This window comes from Sceloporus occidentalis, unplaced genomic scaffold (genome assembly GCF_023333645.1).
Source record: "Sceloporus occidentalis isolate IW3139 unplaced genomic scaffold, rSceOcc1.0.p SCAF_38, whole genome shotgun sequence".
NCBI classification, from domain to species: domain Eukaryota; kingdom Metazoa; phylum Chordata; class Lepidosauria; order Squamata; family Phrynosomatidae; genus Sceloporus; species Sceloporus occidentalis.
Window position 1 is genome coordinate 9,694,584 of NW_028317018.1, and position 23,113 is coordinate 9,717,696.

A 23,113-nucleotide genomic window follows, 5' to 3' on the forward strand; every position below is an offset into this window, starting at 1 on the left:
CATGATGATATATTTTTAGTATGAGTATTTCTCAGTTTGGCCTATATTGTTCACTGGGCCCCGCATTTGTGCACCTTGGCCTTAATAGTTAATCCACCATTTCAAGAATCAGCACAGGCAGGTGTCATCAGTATAGCTCTGGTTTAATGTCCAGCTTGTGTGTACATTTCAGGTAGGCTTGTGTATCATTTCAGAAGGCTTATTTTGTGGTTTCCGTTTTACTGTTCACTTCCGAAAAAGCAGTTATTCGTATTCCAAAAATTGCTTGTGATAGAAAAGCAAGTATCTGCAAAGAACAAAACAAAGTAACATTAATATAAATCAAGAATGCAAGATATCACAAATGAAACAAGTTTCAGCATGTGTGACAGACTGTCTGCCATGATACCCAGCCAGAGAGATAAGTGCCACTGGTGACAAACAAATCAGCTATCTGGCTGAATATTATCTACAACACAAGACCTTGGGTGGCTATTTTATGCTGCAAAAGCTGCAAGCTTGCCTTCTCATCCTAATGAGATGACAACTCATGCAATAGTTACACAAAATAAGCCGAATTAGATTTGTATCTAATATTAAAGACAACACATGTAAAAGATACACTATATGGACAAAGTATTGGGACACAACTATTATTGAATTCATATGTTTTAATCCGACCCCATTGCCACGTGTATAAAATCAAGCACTAGGCAACGCAGTCTGCATTTACAAATATTTGTGAACAAAACAGAACGTCATTCAGAAGAGCTCAGTGAATTAAAACATGGTACTGTGATTGGATGCCACTTTCACAATAAGTCAGTTCGTGACATTTCATCCCTGCTAGATATTCCAAAAAAACTGCTTGATCAACTAAGTGGTATTATTGAAAAGTGGAAGTGTGTAGGAACAGCATCAATGCAGCCAGGAAGCAAAGGATCAGAGAGTGCGGTAACAGTGCATAAAAGTAATTTAAACCTCAACTGACATTAATATCAAAAACAGTTTGGCGGTAGTTTCATGGAATACATTTCAAAGTACAATGCCAAGCGTCAGGTTTACTGGAGCAGTGGAAAAAATCTTCTGTGGGGTAACAAATCAGTCTGATGGGCAAGTTTGTTGGATGCCAGGAGAACATTACTTCTCTGACTGCATTGTGCCAACAGTGGGAACAGTTTGGGGAAGGGCCTTTTCTATTCCAGCATGACTGTGCCCCAGTGCACAAACAAGGTCCATTATGACATGGTGGGATGAATTTGGTGTGGGAGAACTTGACTGGGTTTCTCTGCCATAACACATACCCCTGTGCAAACAAAATCTAAGCAACACAAAGTGTCTGTGAAAAAAAGTGCAGGAAATAAATTTCTGTGGCAACCTAGTCTGGGTTGTCTGCTTTACAGAAATATACATACATATACACATTATATATACATATATACACACACACACTTTGGTGGGTATTTTTGGTTTATTTGTTCAAAATTACAGTTGCAATCTTATCATACCAAATGTAAAGAATTCTATGGCTTTGTAAAAAATTATGTAAACCTTATAGTATGTTCCCTATAAGTGCTGGGAAAGTATGGAAATTCTATATAAACGAGGTATGTCTGAAATCATGACTCCACAATCGATACATTTGGAAGGGAAAATATATTTAAAAGTTTTCTAATTTTCGCTAGTTTCTACTAAATTTTGCATCCTAAATTTTCAGATAATCATCTTAATGTGGTATTAAAAGAAAGCTCTCTCTCTCTCTATGTATAGTTTACATGGGTACACTATTCACAGGAAAGGAGAATACCGTATTTGCTAGATTATAACACGACCCCCCAAAAATCTGAATATTAATTTATCAAAAAAAGAAAAAGCCTGAATATAAGACGACCCTATAGGAAAAAAAGTTTTACCATAAAATGTTAATTCATATAAACTATGTGAACAATTTTTTTTTTTTAATAAAAGCTATGATTGAGAAAAATTTTGTTTTTATTTTTTTTCCAACCTGCCCCCCCCAGTTATGCACATCTGCCCCAGAATTGCCTTATACCCCCTATATGCCACTGTGCCCCATGATATGCCTTTTAACCCTCTATGCCACTCTGCCTCCAGAATTGCCTTATACCCCTATATGCCACTCTGGCATTTAGGGGCTTAAAAGGCATATTATGGGGCAGAGTGGCTATAGGGAGGTATAAGGCATTTCAGGAGGCAGAGTGGCATATAGAGGGTTAAAAGGCATTTCTGGAGTCAGAGTGGCATTAAGGGGGTTAAAAGGCATTTCCTAGAGCACTCTGCCTCCAGAAATGCCTTATGCCCCCCATTTAACACTGCCTTCCCCTCCCTCCTCCAAATTTACCGGACTAAGCACCGGGGACTCAGAAGCACTGGTAAATTGGGGGCATAACACAGGAGGATCCAGGTCCCCTGCATCACTGCGGGGGATCTGGATCTTAATCTCATAGTCAGACCTATTTGAGGTCTGATTATAAAACGACCCAGATTATAAAACGAGGGGTATTTTTCAGAGCATTTGCTCTGGAAAAAACCTTGTCTTATGATCGAGCAAATACGGTAATCTCTGAATCTCAGCTGGAGGGCCGCAGGTTGGACGCCCCTGCCCTAAAGCATTAACTAGAAATGAGTCTTCTACATCGCTATGGAGTAACTTTGACCCACTGTTCTTGAATTGTTTTAATTCATCCACATTGGAGAGTTTGATTATAAAAATTGCCTTTTAAAAGGTCATGCCACGGCATCTCAATGATATTTGTGTCAGGAGGCCGCTCCAAAACCTTCATTGTTACTTCTGAGCCATTGGGAGGTGAACTTTCTTGTGTGCTTTGGATCATTGTCCTGCTGCATAACCCAACTGAACTTGAGCTTTAGCTCAAAAAATGATGGCCAAACATTCTTTTTGGTAAAGAACATAATTCATGGTTCTATCAATTATGGCAAGTCACCCATGTTCTGAAATCACAAAGCTGCCCAACACCACCGCGCTACAAAAACCATGTTTGACTGTTATGATGTTCTTACGGTGGAATGCAGTGTTAACTTTATGCCAGATGTAATTGCACCCATTTCTTACACAAAGTTCCACTTAGTCTTGAGGTTCACCATGTTTTCTGGCAAATGTGAGATGAGCCTTGGTGTTCTTTCATGGATGCCATATTTGCACAATCCCTCTTTTTTTGTGAAACTGAACACTGACCTTAACCCTTTAACGACCAATGATGTGCCTTGGATGTCATGGCATTAAATAGGGGTGCTGCAGGGGACCTGGATCCTTCTATCTGGCAGCAGGTGAACATCTGCGCAATGTGCACAGACAACCTCCGCTTCTGCCTGGCACTTCCGCTGTGGCTTCTATGAGGTTCTAGCGCCAAAGTCACATGGCCTTCCAATGCTCAGTCATAGAAGCCAGGGGGGAAGTGACGGGTAGCAGCAGAGGTTGTCTACGCACATCACAAAGACGTGACAGCAGTCAGTGAACTAGACACCAGGGAGTCTGGAGCACGGGGGACAAGTCTAGGGATGCATTGGTAAGTCGGGGGAGGGGGGTAGCAAGCCGGGGAGCAGGTTAGCAAATGCAAGGATATAAAAACAAGAAATGTATTTTTCTGAATTTTAATAATTTAGAGAAGTTTAGTAAATGTTAATTCACATGTAAACATTTTTTTCATATTTAATAAAAACCATGATTGAGAAAAATGGTTTTTGTTTATTTCTATTTGCCAACCTGCCCTCAGTTATGCTTTATACACCCCATATGCCACTCTGCCTCCCTGAGATATTACTTTGAACCCCTATATGCCACTCTACATCCCCCGATATTCCTTTTAACCCCCTATATGCCACTACATCCCCCGATATTCCTTTTAACCCCCTATATGCCACTCTGCATCCCGATATTCCTTTTAACCCCCCATATGCCACTCTGCATCCCGATATTCCTTTTAACCCCCCTTACATGCCACTTTTACCCTCCCCCGACTTACCAGTGCTTCCATAGACTTCTCCCCCGCACTTCAGATTCCTTGGTGTGTAGTGCCGGCCGCAGCAGAGGTTTTCTGCGCGCATCGCACAAACCTCCACAGGCTGCAAGAGGGGAGGATCCAGGTCCCCTGCAGCACTGAGGGAGATCTAGATCTTAGTTTTGTAGTCAGACCTCTATTTGAGGTCTGATTAGAAGAAACTCGAATATTGCTCTGAATATTGCTTATAAATCGAGCAAATACTGCAAACATTAAATAGTTTACATGTGAATATCTACTAGTAAAACTTTTTTCCTATAGGGTAATCTTACATATGAAAAATATTCAAATTTTGGGGGGTCGTCTTATAATCTAGCAAATATGGTAAAAAAAAAAAAAAAGGGGGGGGATACCGTATTTCCCCATGTATAAGATGCACCTTAATTTTGGGTCCCGAAATTTGAAAAAAAAAAAAATCATAAAATTCATACTCATCCTCATCACTCCCATCCATTAACTGCCCCTAAATTAACCCTAAACGTCCCATTAACCATAACGCCCCATTAACTATAACTGCCTCTAAATTAACCCTAAACACCCCATTAACCATAACTGCCCGTAGATTAACCCCCACCTCCCCTAACTTTCAGCAGCCCAAATATTAATTTTATACTTACTGTTAGATGAGTTGCTGTCTCAGGCATTTGCATTCTATAAGGAAAGGGGTGGGCCAATCTGAAGCGAGTCAGAAAGGGGCGGGGCATTTCGAGGTAGCGTCTGCTGAGACCACTTTTAAACGCTCCTGCTCCTCCCAAATAGCCAGCCTATTTTTCCTTCTAAAATTGTAGAGGCCTTCCACTCCTATTACACGTCTCTATATAATTTGCACCGGAAGGGGCTCCAGGGGGCAGCACTCAACAGACGTGCCCTGATACCTCACACAACATATCCAACAAACTTACGAGCGAACAGGCTGCTGAGCTTGAGGAGCCACTCTCCGCTGAGGAGCTAACTCTTGCTCTGAAGGCTACACAGGCGGGTAGATGCCCAGGTCCGGATAAGCTGCCCTTGGGATATTACAAGACTTTCTCTGACAGATTACTTCCCTTTTTACACAAGGCTCTGAATTTCACTCCTGGAGGGCCATGGCTACCCCCCCGAGCCACAATTTCAGTTATACATAAAGTCAAGGACCACTGTTTATGTCATTTATCTACCTATATCCTTGTTAAATACAGATTGAAAACTTTTTGCAAAGGGCTTGGCGCTGCGATTGGCTGGGTTTCTCCCCCAGCTGGTACACCCCGATCAAGCGGGCTTTGTCCCCCGCTGTGAGGCGCAAGATACTACTATTCGGCTACTAAACATTGCTCACAGGGCGAGGGCAGGGACTCACCGAAATTTATTTATCCACCGATACCGAAAAAGCCTTCGACGGGGTGGATTGGACGTTTTTACATGCTACCCTGGAGCACCAAGGTCCGGGCTCTTCCATGCTTGGATTGCTGCTCTTTACACAACACCTACGGCTCGTATCCGAGCTAACGGAGCTCTCTCACCACCGGTGTCGATTGGGAACAGCACTAGGCAGGGTTGCCCTCTGTTCCCCTTATTGGTTGTGCTGTCCCTGGAACCCTTTTTGGAGGCTGTTCATTCGAAACATGACATCCTGGGGTTTCAAGACGGAGAGGGACATCATAAAGCGGCTGCCTACGTGGACGATCTACTCTTTGTCGTGGATCGTCCCAAGATCTCACTGCCAAACATTCTTGAAGAATTCCGCTCCTACGGTGATCTATCAAACCTAAAGATAAGTTACTCCAAATCGGAAATCTTAAAACGTCTCAGTGCCCTTGCAGCAGGTCCCAGCTCTTACTCCCAGCTTTCCCTTCAGATGGTGTCCCTGGAAGATGAAGTATTTGGGAGTTTGGCCGACGACTGACATTGACCATCTATACAAGGAAAATTTTGCCTCTTTATTATCTACGCTGTCGACTGACCTTCAAGGGTGAGTGACCATGTATCTCTCCTGGATTGGCCGGTTAAACGTAATAAAGATGAGTCTACTCCCGCGGGTTCTGTACTTGTTTCAAACTCTGCCAATCAGGATTCCTCGGGAGTTTTTTTACCTCCCTTCAGTCAGCTGTGAGTAAATTAATTTGAGGGAATAAGAGTCCGGGGCAGAAGTTCTCGCAGCTTACATGACTAAAGTCCACAGGCGGACTCGCTCTGCCGGACTTTTACAGATATTATCAAGCTACTCACTTACTGCGAGCTGTAGAATGGAACATAACAGGCATGAGGAGGCACGTGTTGGAGCTGAGTGACTTGAGGGGCAAGGTGCTGCACGCCATTTGGGGTCCTAGGGCGGGGGTTCGAGTGGGGTCGCATCCCTTTGTATCGGCGACTCTGTCTGTGTGAAGGGCTACAGGGCAAAGGGCCCAAGCTCTCGACGTCTCCTTCACCCATGTTGCCCTTATGGGATAACCCGGACTTTGCTCCGGGAAGACGTTGGGGGAATGGGGAGTGCATGGGGCTTTCTTTGCCTGTCCGGGCCCAGGAACTACTGAAAGATGGAGGGGTGGTGGTACTGAAGGATCTGCTCCCAGGTGCTGATTTTTCCTGGTCAGACTGATTCACACACCATCAGGTTACGCGTTACATTGTCACACTTCCCAATGCTTATACAGAGATTTGACATGTTTCGAGACTTGGTGCTCTGGGGTATGCCCTCCGCAGGGGGGTGTTTCTCTACTTTACTCCCTGATCCTGACTTCAACACACACACTACGAGACCTCCCTTCTGTTCGCAATGGGAATCTCTTTGTGACGTGAGCCTTACTGATAGGGACTGGGAGAAGATATTTATTTTCACACATAAAAGTTCAAGGGCAACTAAGACGCAGGATACGAACTATAAGATACTGACACATTGGTATCGAAGGCCTCAGAGGCTAAACCTCATGTTTCCAGATTCCTCGGATCGATGCTGGCGATGTGACGGGGATGTGGGTACAATGTTGCACTTATGGTGGGACTGTCCCCAGATACGGCCGTTCTGGAAGGAGGTCCACCGAGTGATTTCGGAGCTTTCGGACCCCCCCCCCATTCTATCTCACAATATAAACGCTTGATTGTTCGACATTTACTCGATGTGGCCAAGGGCCTCATTCCCTTGTATTGGAAAAACACTTGCTCCCCACCTATTAGGGAATGGATGATGAGAGTTGAGGAAATTAGGAGGATTGAAGATATCTCCGCAGTCTCCATGAAACAAAGGGAGAGGTACACAGCCACCTGGTTTTATTGGCAATCTTTTGTGTCTCTGCATGACCTGTAAATTGTGCCACTTTCCATGCATCTCATGTGCTCTGTGATCTTAGTTGGTGATGTATATGTGATTTCATGTAATATGTACTTTGGAACTGCATTATCCCCTCGAATATCTTGCGATACTGTACTTGCTGCACTCCCTACGCGAGTTACTGAATGTTTCTCACTCTGTTGAGCTTGTGTCATGTATGGACATGCATACCCCTACATTCCCCTCCCTCCCCTCTTTCCTTCTGTATACCGCCCCCCCGTCCCTCTCCCATAAAATATGTATATATGTTTTATAAACTCAACAATGATTTTGAAGAAAAAAAAAGTCCAAATGTACATAAGTTTATTTTTATGAGTACCGTAGTTGCTCGAATATAAGACGAGACAGAGCAAATGCTATGAAAGATACTCTTTTATTCAAGGTTGTCTTACAGTCAGACCTCAAACAGGGGTCTGATTACAAGACTAGGATCCAGATCCCCCGCAGCGCTGCAGGAAACTAGGATCCTCCTCTACGGCAGCCGGTTAACTTCTGTGCAATGCGCACAGACAACCTCCGCAGCTACCCAGAACTTCCGCTGGAGCTTCTACGACGGAGTGGGGCCTCATGACCTACCGGTGCTCCACCATAGAAGCACTGAAAAAATTGTTTACATGTGAATATTTACTAGTGAAACTTTTTTCCTATAGGGTAGTCTTATTTTCAGGCCTTTTCTTTTCTCCTAAATTAATATTTACATTTTGGGGGTTGTCTTATAGAAAAGGTTTTATAGGGTAAATTGGGGTGGCCGGGTTCAAAGGTGTCCCAAATCGTGCATAGGCACAGACTGACCCAAATGGGGAAAAACGCACACTTCTCAAATGTGGCCTTTTAGCCCAAAACAACAAGACAAACTCATGCATGGGTGGTATTGCTGTACTCAAGAGATGTTGCTGAACATATATTGGGATGTTGTGCGATAGTGACATAACCAGAGCTGTAAATTCACACCAGAAGTACAACTTGTGTGGAAAAAAAAATAAAAATACTACCATAAACTTTGGCAAAGGCTGGTGGTAGAATCCCATGCATGGAAAGGGTTAAATACCAGCATTTGAAATACGTCGCCAGAAGCAGAAGTGGTTGGCAGAGAAGGGACGGAAACATTTAGAGAGGGCGAACAAGAATGAGAGGGTGAGTGAATATGGACGAAATTTGGAGCTTTTTGCTTCGCTCTCGTCCAATTCATGGGGGCCTGGCCTCATTTTTGGGGCTTCTTACAAATCGCCAAATTTACCAAAATTAGGTAAATTTGCAATTCGTACAAATCCGAATGCACAAGTTCCTTTCCATACAGATTTCAATGACCTGGTTTCTCATATCTTCTTGAATGTCTTTAGATTGCAGCTTTTTAAAACCTTTTAGCCTCTGACAGCTTCTATTTAATTGAGATTTAAATTCAGCAGGGCTAGAAGTAATCATGTCTGGCTGTGTCTAGTGAAGTTGAACCCAATTATAAATTACATTTGGTTAATTATATTTAAGCATGGCAAGTATGTGAAAGCAGAAGAAATCAGGATGGAGGCAAATACTTATTCACAGCACTGTATACTATATTGCATATAAGTAGAATTGTTTGTAGTTTGGAATATAAAACAAAAACAACAAAAAAAAAACGAACTTACCCTTCACTATCTAGTACATCCTTAATACTAGCCTTAGTGATAATTGCATCATCACATTTGAACCACTGGTCCTTGTGTTGTCGGATAAAACTGGTGTAATGCCCACTTTCTAAAGTTCCCTGGTGATTAACTACTGCAAACAAAGAATACCTGCAAGAAAAAGTACAGGGTATTTATAATCAATCTGCCAGCTCTTTTAGACAACAAAACCAAACAGGTCTATCAGCAATCTTTACCAGAACACATTTGACTCTCACAGGCTGTTGATGACCATCTATAGTGCCAACCTTGCAGTATGTATAAACTTAGATGAAAACCAGTTACTTAATCAAATGTACACATCCACCACAAGGCAGGGAAGAAATGTAAACATTACATTCTTACCTGAGAACTTATTTTCCTTGTCACTTCCCTATAGCATAGAATATGGCTACACCCATCCAAATAGGGCATTAAAAATGGCAGGGCAAAAAAGTTGCCACCGGGAAGTGACAAAGAACAAATTCTCGGGTAAGAATTGAATGTTTCCCCTATCACTCTCGGTAGTATAGAAGTTATACAAAGACATGAGGGAGGGAACAAAACTGACTGCAAGACTCTTCTACCAAACTTGGCATCACCCAGACTGGCAGGTTGCAGAAGATAACGTCTGACAAAGGTATGAACACTTTTCTAAACAGTAACTTTATAAATTTGCTCGATTGGAACGCCAGCAGCTTCAGCCCAAGATGTTGCGACCGCCCGAGTGGAATGAGCCTTGAGGGAGGTTCTTTACCAGCAGCCTTGTAAGCTTCAGCAATAGCAAAGATCAACCATCTGGCTATAGAGGACCTTGTTATACTAAGACCTTTTCTAGCTCTGGAAAAAAGAAAAACAGATTAGAAGCAGTCTTCTGTTGCTCTAAGTCCAAGCACCTGCATACATCCAAGTAATGGAGTGCATGGAGACGTGCTTTGTCGTTACTAGGTTGAGGGTAAAAAAACGGCAGGATATTATCCTGCTGTAAATGAAAAGGTGAGATGACCTTAGGAAAAAACTCCGGAGGAGTACGCAAAACTACCTCAAAACAGAGAAAGCACTCAAAACAGAAAAACTGGATCTCAACTGTTCGTCAAGCCACCAATAGGACAATGTTCCAGGTGAGAAATTTGACAGAGATGTATTCAAAGGGTTCGAAAGGAGGTGAAGCCAGGCTAGCTAGAACTAAGATCCCAAGAAGGCAATAGAGGCCTCTTGAACTGACAGTCTAGAGATGGCTTTCATAAAACAAGAGACCCAAGGATGCACAGCTAACTGCTCGTTCAATAGAAAGCTAAGAGAGCTGCCACATGAACTTTCAGGTTGGCTGGAGATAGACCTTTACGAAAACCTGCTTGTAGGAAACCTAAGATGTTGCTTTTAAGCAGGGTATCAGTCACCTCTTCGGAGAGACCAGCTTGGATCAATCTCTGCCTTTCAGAAGCCATGCTGACAATTTGAAGTAAGCGGGGTTTGAGTGGAGCACTGGAGCAGGTCTAGATTGCTCTTCAACTTCTTTGGGCACTCTACGGACAGACTGATGGGTACCAAATCCGGATCACCAGGCATCTCTCTCTTTTGATCTTCCTGAGAATGCTGGTAATAAGAGGACATGGGGGAAAGATGTAACCCAACTTGAAGTCCCAAGGCTGAGAAAAGGCATCTAGAGTTAAGCGGTGGCCTGCTGATGGCCAACGTGGCTCCCCCCGCACCCGGACAAACTGGCATCTTTTGAAACAACTGTCCATGCAAGGTTCGGTAGAAACCAGTCCTGAACTCAATCTTTTTACTCGAAGCCACCATCTGAGGGAAAGCTAACACCGACTGAAATAATTCCTCGAGAGTGCTGGAATGGATCGATCCCATGTCCCCAGGATGAAACTCTGTAGAGGACGCATATAAAGAGCCCATGCCACGGCAGGTCTTGTAGACACCATCATTCCCAGAAGGTGAATGGGACTGGAGAGACATCTGGATAGAATCAAGCAGGTAAGACTGGTGATATTTGGAACCTTGTCTCCCAGCAGGAAGACCTTCTTACAGGAGGTGTCTATGCTTAATCTCAGGAAGGAAAATATGTTCTGGTGGGAAGCAGAGGGGTTTTTAAAAATTGATAATCCATCCCAAATCCTGAAGTATGCAGAGTTAGGAGATCTGTAGAGCCTGCTGCCAGAAGCCAGTCGGAAAAATAAGGGACCACCTTGATTCCATCCTCTCTCAGAAAAGCAGCAACTCCTGATAAGAGTTTGGTGAAAATTCTTGGTGCAGAAGAGAGACCAAAGGGAAGGGCCTGGAACTGGAAGTGAGGAATCCCTTTTGGGGAAGGGATGGCTACCCAAACTTTTGTGACTCTTCTCTGATGGGAACACGAGGACAGGCATCTCTAAGGTCGAGAGTAAGTAGAGCTTGGAAGGAAGCTTTTTGGTGGATCTGATCAACTCATAGCGGTTCATAAACTTGAGATCTATAAATCGGTATGAAACCTCCTGAAGATATGGGAACAACGAAGATGTGGGAGTAAATACCTCTTCCCCTTTAGCCTGAAGGCACAGGTATCAACACCTGTTTACTCACAAAATCTTGAACAAGACACAGAAGTGCCATCTTTCTGAAAGGATCCAAAGGGGAGGTTGATATCACAAACCGCTCTGGAGGAGTGCTGACAAGCTCCAGAGTACAGGCGTCTGAAGATATTAGAGCCCACTGATGTAGAAATCCCTTAAGCCTGCCCCTTACCGCAATGCTTCTGGTGTCATGCTTTCTTGGGGACCATGTCCTACTGTTCAGAGGAGGTAGGTCTGACTCTTCCTCAGAAAGCCTGAAACCATAAGGTCTCTCTCAAAATAGGGACTGGGGTCTGGAATCCTGACTTCTGGACGATTTAAACGGATTGGGCTGAAAACCAGGCAGAGGTTTACGTTTTGGCAAAAAAAATGCTTGTCACCAGTAGCTTTTTCCAGCAGGATTTCAAGCTCCTTCCCAAGCAGATCTTTCCCAGAGAAGGGGATCCCACACAAATGGTGCTTGGAAACAGTGAGTCTGCTGACTAGGACTTGAGCCACAGAGCTTTTCCTGAGATCACTGATAGGGCAGATTCCATAGCTGAATCACAAAAAAAACAAAAAAAACAGCCCTGCTCTTCACATCAAAATTACCACGGAGAATATCTTCTGCTCCTGAACCAGGATAATATCCTCAATTTGTTGGAGGACCAAACGCATAACTCTGGCCACTGGAGCCGCCACAGTGCCTGGTTTGAAAATAGCTACAGAGGCCTCAAAATCTCTCTTGGCTGCCCCTTTCTATCCTATAGGATCCGGGAAATGAGAGGAATCTGCCAAGGGAATAGCAGATATTTTCCACTGGTCAGTGATAATAGATTTTAAGGCTTCATGGACTGGAAAGGCCTTAGACTTCTTAAGATAACCTTGGGGGGGGGGGAAAAAAACCCAAAAAACAAAAAAAAAAAAAAAACAACAACTTTCGGCTGTTCCTTACTGCAGTAACCAGCTTGTTCACTTCTGTACAGGAAAGAAGCTCCCCTTCCTCCAGCAATTCAGGTTCCTCCAGGTGCCATCTCTGAGCCTGAAGAACCAAGATCCTGACCAGAAGACCTGAATCTAGGAATCAGATGATCGGAACTGCTTAAAAGTGGACTGGAGCTCAGCATTTATCTACTCCTTGAATTCTGAAATAGATTCCTCCCTTGCTTTCAGGCAGGGCGAGCAAAACTTTCTAAAGGCGTCAGCCATGGTAGCCTTGCAATGTTTACATTCAAAATGCTTTGTTTTAGATATTGCCTTCTTAGATGTAGCCTTCAGGGAAGCCTGGCTTATCCAACTATAACAAAAAGTGGAGAGCTCCCATGGACCCACAACCTACTTGAGCCAAGCAGTAGAAACACACTAAATCAGAAAATAAGACGCCAGGACTCTTCATCAGAAACATTAGCACACTTAAATAGTGTAATGTTACCGAAAATGAGGGAAAACGGTCCACAAACAGCCAAATCCTCTGACCTGAGAGCTGCTTCTTGGTGCTGAGAAACGCTGAACTCAGGTGCCCCCTGGCAGCCTGGGACGAGAACCGGAAACGTGTCACAAAAAACAGCAGAAGCAGTGGAGTTCTGGGGTCGGGAAACAAGCTAGCCCGCCCAGGGGGAATGCTGGCTAAGGGGAAATGAGCTCTCCCAACTAACTCAGAGCAAAAAAACAAATGGGGGATGACTGCACCTCCCCGGGATAGTGCAGGAAATAACACTGAGGGAAAAAGAAAAGTTGTGGGTGTTTTATTCTTTCCTGCCTTATTCGCATAGGCATCTCCTATGATAGTGATGGGGAAAAGGTGTTATGATAATGTAATCATTAGATGTGCCAGCAGGTCAAAAAGACTATCATGTAACATTTCAGCGGTAATTACTAAATCCTGCTGTTAGTGTGCCTGAAGGACACTACTGGGGACCACGGTTTCAAGAGTTTGCTAGCTTGTCATGCCATTTGTCTATTTGTCATACACATACAGAATCAACTTCAGTAAAACATTACCATGGAAATATTTTGTTTTCAAAGCAGAGTTATGAAGTTAATCTTACCCTGCAATTATATTTATGAGCTTTGTGGGAAATCTGCCAACACCTATATGATAAACTAAGGGGGATGTTTAAGAAAATAAGTTTTGTTTTTTTTACCATTTGATATTTCAAATATTGGGAAACAGTTGTGTATGTGGTTGCCACTTAAAGCTACAGCAAAACTGCAATAATTGGCAAAATTTAACATGAGTAAAAGTGTGTCCCGATCTCTCCCACTCAAAGGGTTAAAGCCCTGCCAATTCAGACACCTTTGGTGAACTAAATTTATTTCTGTTTGAAAACATTTATATCATATGAGATGGGGCTTTTAAAAGCCACTAAGTTCTTTGAATGGTTTTATTTCAGATAGTCTGACAATTTGTTTCCCAACCTCGCCACAAGAAATACATACAGCGACTGCCTGCCTCCCTCATGTTTACTCAAAACACTTAATATTTAGCAACAAGCCCTAATATGGGTAAAGATACATACTACAGTAAAACTGTAGATGCCCCCAAAACTGATGTGAAAACGAGCAATTACGCAAGTGACTGTGTAATACTTACTTATTATCATTATTTAGATTATCTGGCGGCTGCAGGTACTGCCCATTCATTCTGCTTTCTTTGCTGAAACACAATAAATAGGGGGTCAGAATGCCTATGTGATGTGCATGTTTACACATAAGTAGAAAAGGCTTCTTTTTTTCCTACAAAGCAAATTACTTCATATTAGACCAATATACATGATTCTTTTCAGATGCCAAGCTGTTTTCTATTAGCTTCTAAAGACACCAGCTGATTTAAAGCAGAACTGTCAACTGCACCATTTCTGATTGCATTCTATTCATTAAAACTACCTATAGCTTATACTTTTGTACATTATATTTATTTCTATAGGATCATCTGCAGTCAACTTTAAGAATGCAAAAAAAAAAACAGAATGTTGCAGAATCTTGTAATACCTTTTTTATTGGACTAACAGTATTTACAATAATAGACGAGCTTTCGGGAGTCCTCCCTTTATCAAGTCAAAAGCATTTCTGACCAAGCAAGTGAAAAACTGTTTAAAACTGACCAGTACATGTTCTGATACAGGGTTAAAACAACATGGCAGAGAATTTGCAGACAAAAAACTAAGAGGGTCGTAAATAGTAAATAGTGGCATACACTGCACAGATAAGGCTAGGGGGGGAGCAGGGGTAAGCGTGTAGGAGAGAGAGGAGACGAGAAAGAAAAAAAAAAAAAAAGAAAAAAAAACATGTTATAGGAAGTTTTGATAGTGTGCTAAGAAGCTCAAATCCACATTAAGTCCTCTGTTTTTACAATCATAAAAATGTATCATTTTGGCTTCAAATGTCTCCTTCTTTCTTGGGTGTTTTTGAAATTACCTCTCAGTGTTTTGATTTTAAGGTCATATATGGAGTGACCTGTTTGGGTGAAGTGGTGCCCAACTGGAGTGCAAAGGTTTTCTTCATCATGATGGTTGATGGAGTATCTGTGCAGATTCATCCTTTTATTGAGTTGCTGGCAGGTTTCACCGATGTAACACCCTATAGTACATTTGGTGCATTGAATCATGTATACAACATTTTGTGAAGTGCATGAGTATGATCCTTTAATATTGTATGTCTTGTTGTTGTGGGTGGCTGTGTTGCTGGTACAGATGTGTTGGCAAAGTTTGCATCTGGCTTTGTTGCATTGTTTGCTTCCATTATCTGTGTGTGTTGTTTCAGTATGTAGTTTGCTACTCACCAGCTTTTGTTTGAGATTAGCTGGTTGTCTGAAGGCCAAGATGGGGGGTTCAGGGAAAATTTCTTTTAACACCACATCCTCTGCTAGCATTGGCTGCAGATCCTTGATGATTTTTCGGATTTCCTCTAGGGCAGGATTGTATGTGGCTACTAGAGGTATGCGTGAGGATGTTTGTTTGTCTGTGTATTGCAACAGGTGTTCACGTGGTGTTTGTAGAGCAGAGTTCATTTTCATATTGATGATCCTAGGTTTGTATCCCTTTTGTTTGAGTGGCTCAGTGTTTTTAGATGCATGTCTCTGTCATTAGTGTATCAGAACATGTACTGGTCAGTTTTAAACTGTGTTTTTCACTTGCTTGGTCAGAAATGCTTTTGACTTGATAAAGGGAGGACTCCCGAAAGCTCGTCTATTATTTTAAATACTGTTAGTCCAATAAAAAAGGTATTACAAGATTCTGCAACATTCTGTTTTTTGCATTCTTATACACTGGACTAATACGGCTACCCCAAACTACAGTCAACTTTAAAAACAGTATTTGATACACATATTAAATGACAGCACATATTGAGCATCAGGGGAAAACCATAACTTGTTACAAAACATTCTGTACAACAGAAGATTCCTTACCTCTGTACCCCTGCGTACCTCAATAAGGTTTACTGATGTTAGTGCTCAGCTACTCTCCTGGCATGGAACAGGTGACTTCGTTTAAGCCTTACATTTATTCATATGAAATGATCTAAAAAATGTCCCTTGTTGGTATCCTTGAAAACCTTTAGGTTTACCCAGTCATTCAAAAGGGAAATCATTCTGATTTCCAGGTGTTCATTGTGGTCTATTTAGTTATACCCTTTTCACAAAGAGGCCATTTTACTACAGAATGGCATTGCTGCCCTTTTATTTTTTCCATTTTTATGTATACTGAAAGTGTTAAATGGACACTCCAGCCTTCATATACACTTTAATACATGATACATGTATGTCCTTTTTAAAAACGTTCATGCGATTTATTTTGTAAATGCATATGGAGATTCTACACGATCACTACAAATGCATTTGCCAAGTTCCTTACCACCCCATCTAAATGCCCTGCAGTAATTGGCTAAATGCATCACCTTCTCCCTGCATGTGATGTACTCACCCCCAGTCAGCTCCAGCGCTGGCTCTGCATGCAGGGGTCTGTTTAGACCCAGCTTAAGTAGCCAATCACTGTTAAGAAATTTCAGATCATGTAGAAAGAAAGAAGATTTTGCATCACAGCTGCACCGTCTGTGGCAGTTAAGTTTCTTTTCTAAAGTTAAAATGGTGTACCTAAACCTCTCTAGAAGGAGAAGACTGTTAGAGTTGCCTCTTTAGAATGAATACTGAAATAGAAAATGGAAACCACAATTCTCCCTTTAGTAAATAAACTCCTCAGATACGTTCACAAAAATTTTAATGTCTGGCATATTTATAAAAAAACAAAAATCACCAATAATACCCAACTACTTAAGGTGGTAAACGGATTCAGAAATTTCATACAACTCACCTGGAGGCCATGAATGGAGTCATGTCCAGTTCCAAAGGAAACGATACATATGTGGTGATCTTTCGCCTCAGCTTTGCTGAATGTTCAAACCGCTGGGGAAAAAACCCACATGAATCATGTTGTTGGGAAAGACCAAAAGTTAAGCAGGCATTGGATATGGGGAAAAGCTGACGTTTAATTTCTTAAAGGATTCGTAGGAAAACAAAGGTCCAAGAAAGATGAGGAACAAACGAGAAGTGACTTTTTAATGAACAAACATAAGCAGAAGTATAGCATCAGCTGAGATTACAGTTGCAGGCAGGTTTCCTTACTTTGAGATGAAAGCATGCCACAATTGGCAATTTCTTCATAGTGAGCTGTTTAGTTGATTCCTGGTAACTATGGCAACCGCTGCATTTAATTTTGGCACTGCTTCCAAGATGCTCTGGTCGTGTAAACCTAATCGGAAACAGAATGTTCTTGTTATCTACATTACTGCATTCATGACACATATACAAGGCAGAGATTCACAAAGTAAAACTCTAGAAATATTTTTGGCAGCATTTCTCTTCACAAAAGCAGCATCTCTGCTAATGCATCTATAATTGTTAAACCAAACCACTTCTGAATAAAAACATACTATGGAACTAATGAAGTGTGTGTGTGTGTGTGTGTCACTGTACCGTCTTAGACAATCTGTTAGGGTTGTTGTTCCTGATACATGATTTTCCCCATTCACAACTCCACCATCACTTCCAGGGCTCAAAGGCCAAAAAGGAGTAGATGAACCAGGCAAGTCCAAACTGATGTCCCAAAATGGGTCAATTGTTGTAGAGACACCACTGAAAGTAAGGAAAGTAAACAGTTACATTGGAACTAACTGAAGACATAAGGATTATAGTGTTTTGGTCTATATAAAACTATAAAAACTACAATATTTTTACACCATATACCATATTTGCTCAATTATAAGACAAGGTTTTTCCCCAGAGCAAATGCTCTGAAAAATATCCCTCGTCTTATATTTGGGGTTGTCTCCTTAATTAGACCTCATAGAGGTTTGATTACAAGACTAAGATGCAGGGGACCTGGATCCTTCTCTCTGGCAGCCTCTGCTGCAGCTGGTGAACGTTTGCAGGATGCACACAGACAACCTACGCTGCTGCCACCACTTCCGCCGAGGCTTATATGGTGGAGCACCGAAAGATCATGTGATGCCGGCGCTCAGTAATAGAAGCCCCCGCGGAAGTATTAGCCACCAGCAGCGGAGGTTTGCATTGCAGACATCCACTGGCTGTCCCACTAGACACCAGGGAGTCTGAAGCACGGGTCACAAGTAAAAGGATGCACTGGCAAGTCGGGGGGGGCTAGAGTGGCATGGGGCTGGGTTCAATATAGGGGGTCTAAGGCATGTCAGGAGGGCAGAGTGGTATATACAGTTTCTCACAAAAGCGAGTACACCCCTCACATTTTTGTAAATATTTTATCTGAAGAAATTACACTTTGCTACAATGTAAAGTAGTGAGTGTACAGCCTGTATAACAGTGTAAACTTGCTGTTCCCTTAAAAGTAACACAGCCATTAATTTCTAAAGCTTGGCAACAAAAGGTGTGTCAATATTTTGCGTGGCCACCATTATTTTCCAGCACTGCCTTAGCCTCTTGGGCATGGAGTTCACCAGAGCTTCGCAGGTTGCCACTGGAGTCCTCTTCCCCTCCTTCATGACGACATCATGGAGCTGGTGGATGTTAGAGATGTTGCACTCCCAATGACAACCTCTGGATATGACGCTGAGCATGTGCATTCAACTTCTTTGGTCGACCATGGCGAGGCCTGTTCTGAGTGGAACCTGTGCTGTGATACCGCTGTATGGTCTTACCTACCGTGCTGCAGCTCAGTTTCAGGGTCTCGGCAATCTTCTTATAGCCTTGGGCATCGTTATGTAGAGCAACAATTCTTTTTTTTTCAGATCCTCAAAGAGTTCTTTGCCATGAGGTGCCATGTTGAACTTCCAGTGACCAGTATTAGAGAGTGAGAACACCAAATTTAACACACCTGCATCCCATTCACACCTGAGACCTTGTAACACTAACGAGTCACATGACACCGGGGAGGGAAAATGGCTAATTGGGCCCAATTTGGACATTTCCTCTTAGGGGTGTACTCACTTTTGTTGCCAAGGTTTAGACATTAATGGCTGTGTGTTGAGTTATTTTCAAGGGAACAGCAAATTTACACTGTTATACAGGCTGTACACTCACTACTTTAAATTGTAGCAGAGTGTCATTTCTTCAGTGTAGTCACATGAAGATATAATAAAATATTTACAAAAATTTAATGGGTGTATATCTGGGGGGCATATGTGCATAACTGGGGCACAGTGGCAAATATCATATTTTCAATGAGTTTATTAAATATGAAAAAACAGTTTATATGTGAATATTTACTAGTAAAACTTCTTTTCCTATACGGTAGTCTTATATTCAGGCTCTTTTTTCCTAAATTAATATTCAAATTCTGGGGGGGTCATCTTATAATTGAGCAAATACGGTAATTATCTATTAAAAGAGGTAAAGACATATAATACAACCAGCAAGGTAATCAACATTTTAGTACCACATTTTTTCGTTACTTTTTACCGTTTAACATAGTAAAAGCTACTATTTGCTATAATGGTAAAACCAATATGGTTCTACAGAACAAAACTTACTGGCACACTTGACAAGTTACATCTGACTGCAGTCCTCCAGTGAAGATTTGGTCTATGATGCAGTTACAGTGGTTTGGATTGTTGGCCTTCTTCCCATTGTCATCACCTAAGACAACAAAGGGGAATGCACAAGTATAAGCCAAGAAATGTGCAGTCTCATTGCACTATTAGCATTAATTTATGTACTGCAAACAAACAATGTATGCAACATGTAAGGACTGCCAAACCAAAATATAAGGGAAAAACTAAGAAGAAAAAAAACAAAAAAACTTGTTTGGCTTTCAAAAGTTGAAAAGAAAAGTGGGGCACTATTCATTATCGTTTATCTGAAGCCTATTATTCAATACAAGTACTGATATTTCCAATGAGAAGACTGGTACTGATTCCTGTGGACAGCTAATACATCCCAGCATGAAAAATGACTAAATAAAAAAGTAGCTACACAGAACATTCCAATCCAGTACTACAAATGCAATACTGTTAAAAGGACTACACCTCAATACAGTCAAACAGCTTAAAAAATAAATAAATAAAAAAAGGATGACAGGCATTGAAAGGAGTAAAATTAATTTCAAAACCAAGAGTTCACACATCTGCATATAGATTTAAATCCAGGCAAGCTAGTCACCGAATATTACCCGCTTAGCTACCGCATTGTTTGCCTCTGATGTGCTATTAAGGTTTGATTAATTTGGTTACCAGAACGTTTTTACAATAAGAAATAAAAGTGCTTTAAGATGAACACTCTACCACTCATTCTACAGGCAGGCAGCACTAGAATGGCAAATTACATGCTTTTACAGCCAAAGTATGCAAGTAATGCATAAGTCAGCATTAAACTGCCACAAAAGGACAAATTGCCATCCTTCACCTTTTATTCACTAGAAGAGTAAGCAAGAGCTGTGGTTTCAACTATCTTGCTTACTTGTGAAGTGCCATGGCCATGCATAACATATACCTCATAGGTAAGGAGACAAGCATTCCTACCGATTTAGCTATGTATTTTACAGGGCCAGCCTTTTATGTAATAATGTATAATGCAAACTCAGATTTGACACTTACCTTTACAATGCCTGTGCAGAACATCTAAAGCTGCAATGAGGAATTCATGTGCATCTTGCTGTTCGTATCCTGCTAAATGTCGTGCATGTGTCCATACAAGGTGCAGTAACCTATATGGAATGTGAGGAGATCTGTGCCCAGAATAAAACTAGGGACACAAATATAAGAATATAGTTAGAAAATCCAGTTTGTACAATAAAAAACAACACCAGTGCTTGTATTTGTTTTTATTGTAGTTATTGCTTCCTTAAGCAGGTTCAAACAACAAAAAAAGCAAAAATACACTTAAAACATCAGAAAAAAAAATCCTGCTTCCTAGCACATAGATGGCAAATATTTTCCTTTACTTTCTAATATCACAAAGCAGGCAGCTTTCACGGTGCAATAAACCATTCCACTCACTGGACAGAGCACACACTGCACTGGGGGAGTTCCACACCCACAGGATGCATCAGATGAAAATGAACATTTTGGTGTCATAACTATAAACTTTGCCATGCAATATAAAAAGCCACTCTAGCAAAACCGCTCTTTCTTTGAGGACCAATTTGGCACAGCACAATGCATAGTGTTAACCTGATAAGACAAATTTTTGAACCAGTTTAAGTAGGTAGTACACAGGGTGAATTCAGTCTCAGCTGCACAGTATGCTCACAGGACAGCATTCCAATGTTTGAGCTCACCAAGAATTATGTGAGCAAACCACAGGGCTACTAAAGAATATTGATGCTCAAAGTGCCACATCCACACCAAACTGATGATTGCTGGTTCAGAAATTGATGATTTCATATCACGGAAGACTACAAAGAATAGGAGGCCATGTTCTCTTTGTTTATATTGTTCTGTTAAATTATTCATTTAACTCATAGAAATCTTTGTTGCTCCAAACATTAAAAAGAAGCAGCCACTTACTGTACTGTAGCATATAAACCATGCTCTAAAACACGCATAAACACCATCAGCATGGAGGGCACTGGGTTTCCCTGAGTGGTTTATTCACACTCCAGTAGAGTTATGTATTGGGGTCTTCACCACGACCACTGTGACCTGGCATCCAGACCTCAACCCTCGTGGCACCGTATTATACCGTACTATATATAAGACGCATCTTAATTTTGGGGCACGAAATTTGAAGGAAAAAAAAAAAAAAAAAAGTATCACCCTCATCACTCCCATCCATTAACTGCCCCTAAATTAACCCGAAAGACCCCATTAACCCTAACTGCCCCTAAATTAACCCCCACCTCCCCTAACTTACAGCAGCCCAAATATTAATTTTATACTTACTGTTAGATTAGTTGCTGTCTGAGCAGTGTGGATGGTATAAGGAAAGGGGCGGAACCATTGGTCAGTGAGTCAGAAAGGGGCGGGACCAATCAGTGTGACTGCAGGGAGGTACTGGGAAGTAGTAACTGCAATCTACAGCCACTGTATAAGACGCACGCAGTTTTTAGACCACAAATTTTTCGAAAAAAGGTGCTTCTTATACATGGGAAAATACGGTAATTTGTTTTGCGCTGCAATTTGTATTGGCTTTACTAAAAGTTAATTATGACTAGCTTTTTAGTATAAAATCTTTTGTGATCAACATTTCATGGTGGAATTTGATCCACACCACTACTTTGCTTAATTTGCAATTTCACTGAAACTTTCTTAGGAAAAAAATGTTAAAAGTACCTCCTGAAATAGAGTAGACATTTCACAAACCAGGCAAGAGTTCGGGCTTTGCATTTCACATTTATGTCTATCAGAGAGGAAGAAGTCTCGCAGCAGAGGAGTGTGGGTAAGTGCCTGGACAATACAGTTCATAAAACATGTGTTCCCAAGATTGATTAACCCTCGCAAGCCTAGAAAAAAGAAGAGCAGTTTAAAGTTATGAAACTGCATTCACCCCCGACTATATCAGATGTGGAATAAATAAATTTTGTTGACTACAAGAGCAGTAAGTGAATGCTGCTAGCCAGCCAATTTCATAGACACTATGGTATCTACTCACTAACAGAAGTAAAAAAAAAAATGCTGCTAGAACTTATGTAACAAAAGAAAACCACTGTGTTAATATAAAAAGAGCCATGGATCTATCACACAATATACAGTGGATATAAAAAGTCTACACACCCCTGTTAAAATGCCAGGTTCTTGCAATGTTAAGGAATGAGACAAAGATACATCATGTCCGAACTTTTTCCACCTTTAATGTGACCTATAACGTGAACAAATCAATCGCAAAACAAAACTGAAATGTTTGAGGGGAAAAAAAAAAAAAATTAAAACTCACAATAACCTGGTTGCATAAGTGTGCACACCCTTAAACTAAAACTTTGTTAAAGCACCTTTTGATTTTATTACAGCAATCGGTCTTTTTGGATAGAAGTCTATTAGCATGGCACATCTTAGCACAGCAATATATGCCCACTCGTCTTTGGAAAAGTGCTCCAAATCTGTCAGTTTGCGAGGACATCTCCAGTGCACAGACCTCTTGAGATGGCTGGGCCATCCCAAACGTCAATCTTCTTCTGGTGCAGCCATACTTTTGTGGATTTG

At 41.5% G+C, this 23,113-nt stretch overlaps 1 protein-coding gene across 2 annotated transcripts in view; it reads right to left on the minus strand.

Annotated features, from left to right (window-relative positions):
- Positions 1 to 243: 243 nt before the first annotated feature.
- LOC149297653 (ubiquitin carboxyl-terminal hydrolase 22-A) overlaps positions 244 to 23,113 on the minus strand; it is a 34,026-nt gene continuing 11,156 nt past the window's right edge. For both annotated transcript variants that reach the window (XM_089488486.1, XM_089488485.1), the window contains 9 exons: positions 22,247 to 22,416; positions 20,570 to 20,717; positions 19,508 to 19,613; positions 17,481 to 17,639; positions 17,130 to 17,256; positions 16,819 to 16,910; positions 14,103 to 14,165; positions 8,949 to 9,098; positions 244 to 286 (listed from right to left, as the gene is read on the minus strand). In XM_089488486.1, coding sequence (XP_089344612.1) covers positions 244 to 286; positions 8,949 to 9,098; positions 14,103 to 14,165; positions 16,819 to 16,910; positions 17,130 to 17,256; positions 17,481 to 17,639; positions 19,508 to 19,613; positions 20,570 to 20,717; positions 22,247 to 22,416 — 1,058 coding nt within the window. The remainder of the gene's footprint in view (positions 287 to 8,948; positions 9,099 to 14,102; positions 14,166 to 16,818; positions 16,911 to 17,129; positions 17,257 to 17,480; positions 17,640 to 19,507; positions 19,614 to 20,569; positions 20,718 to 22,246; positions 22,417 to 23,113) is intronic.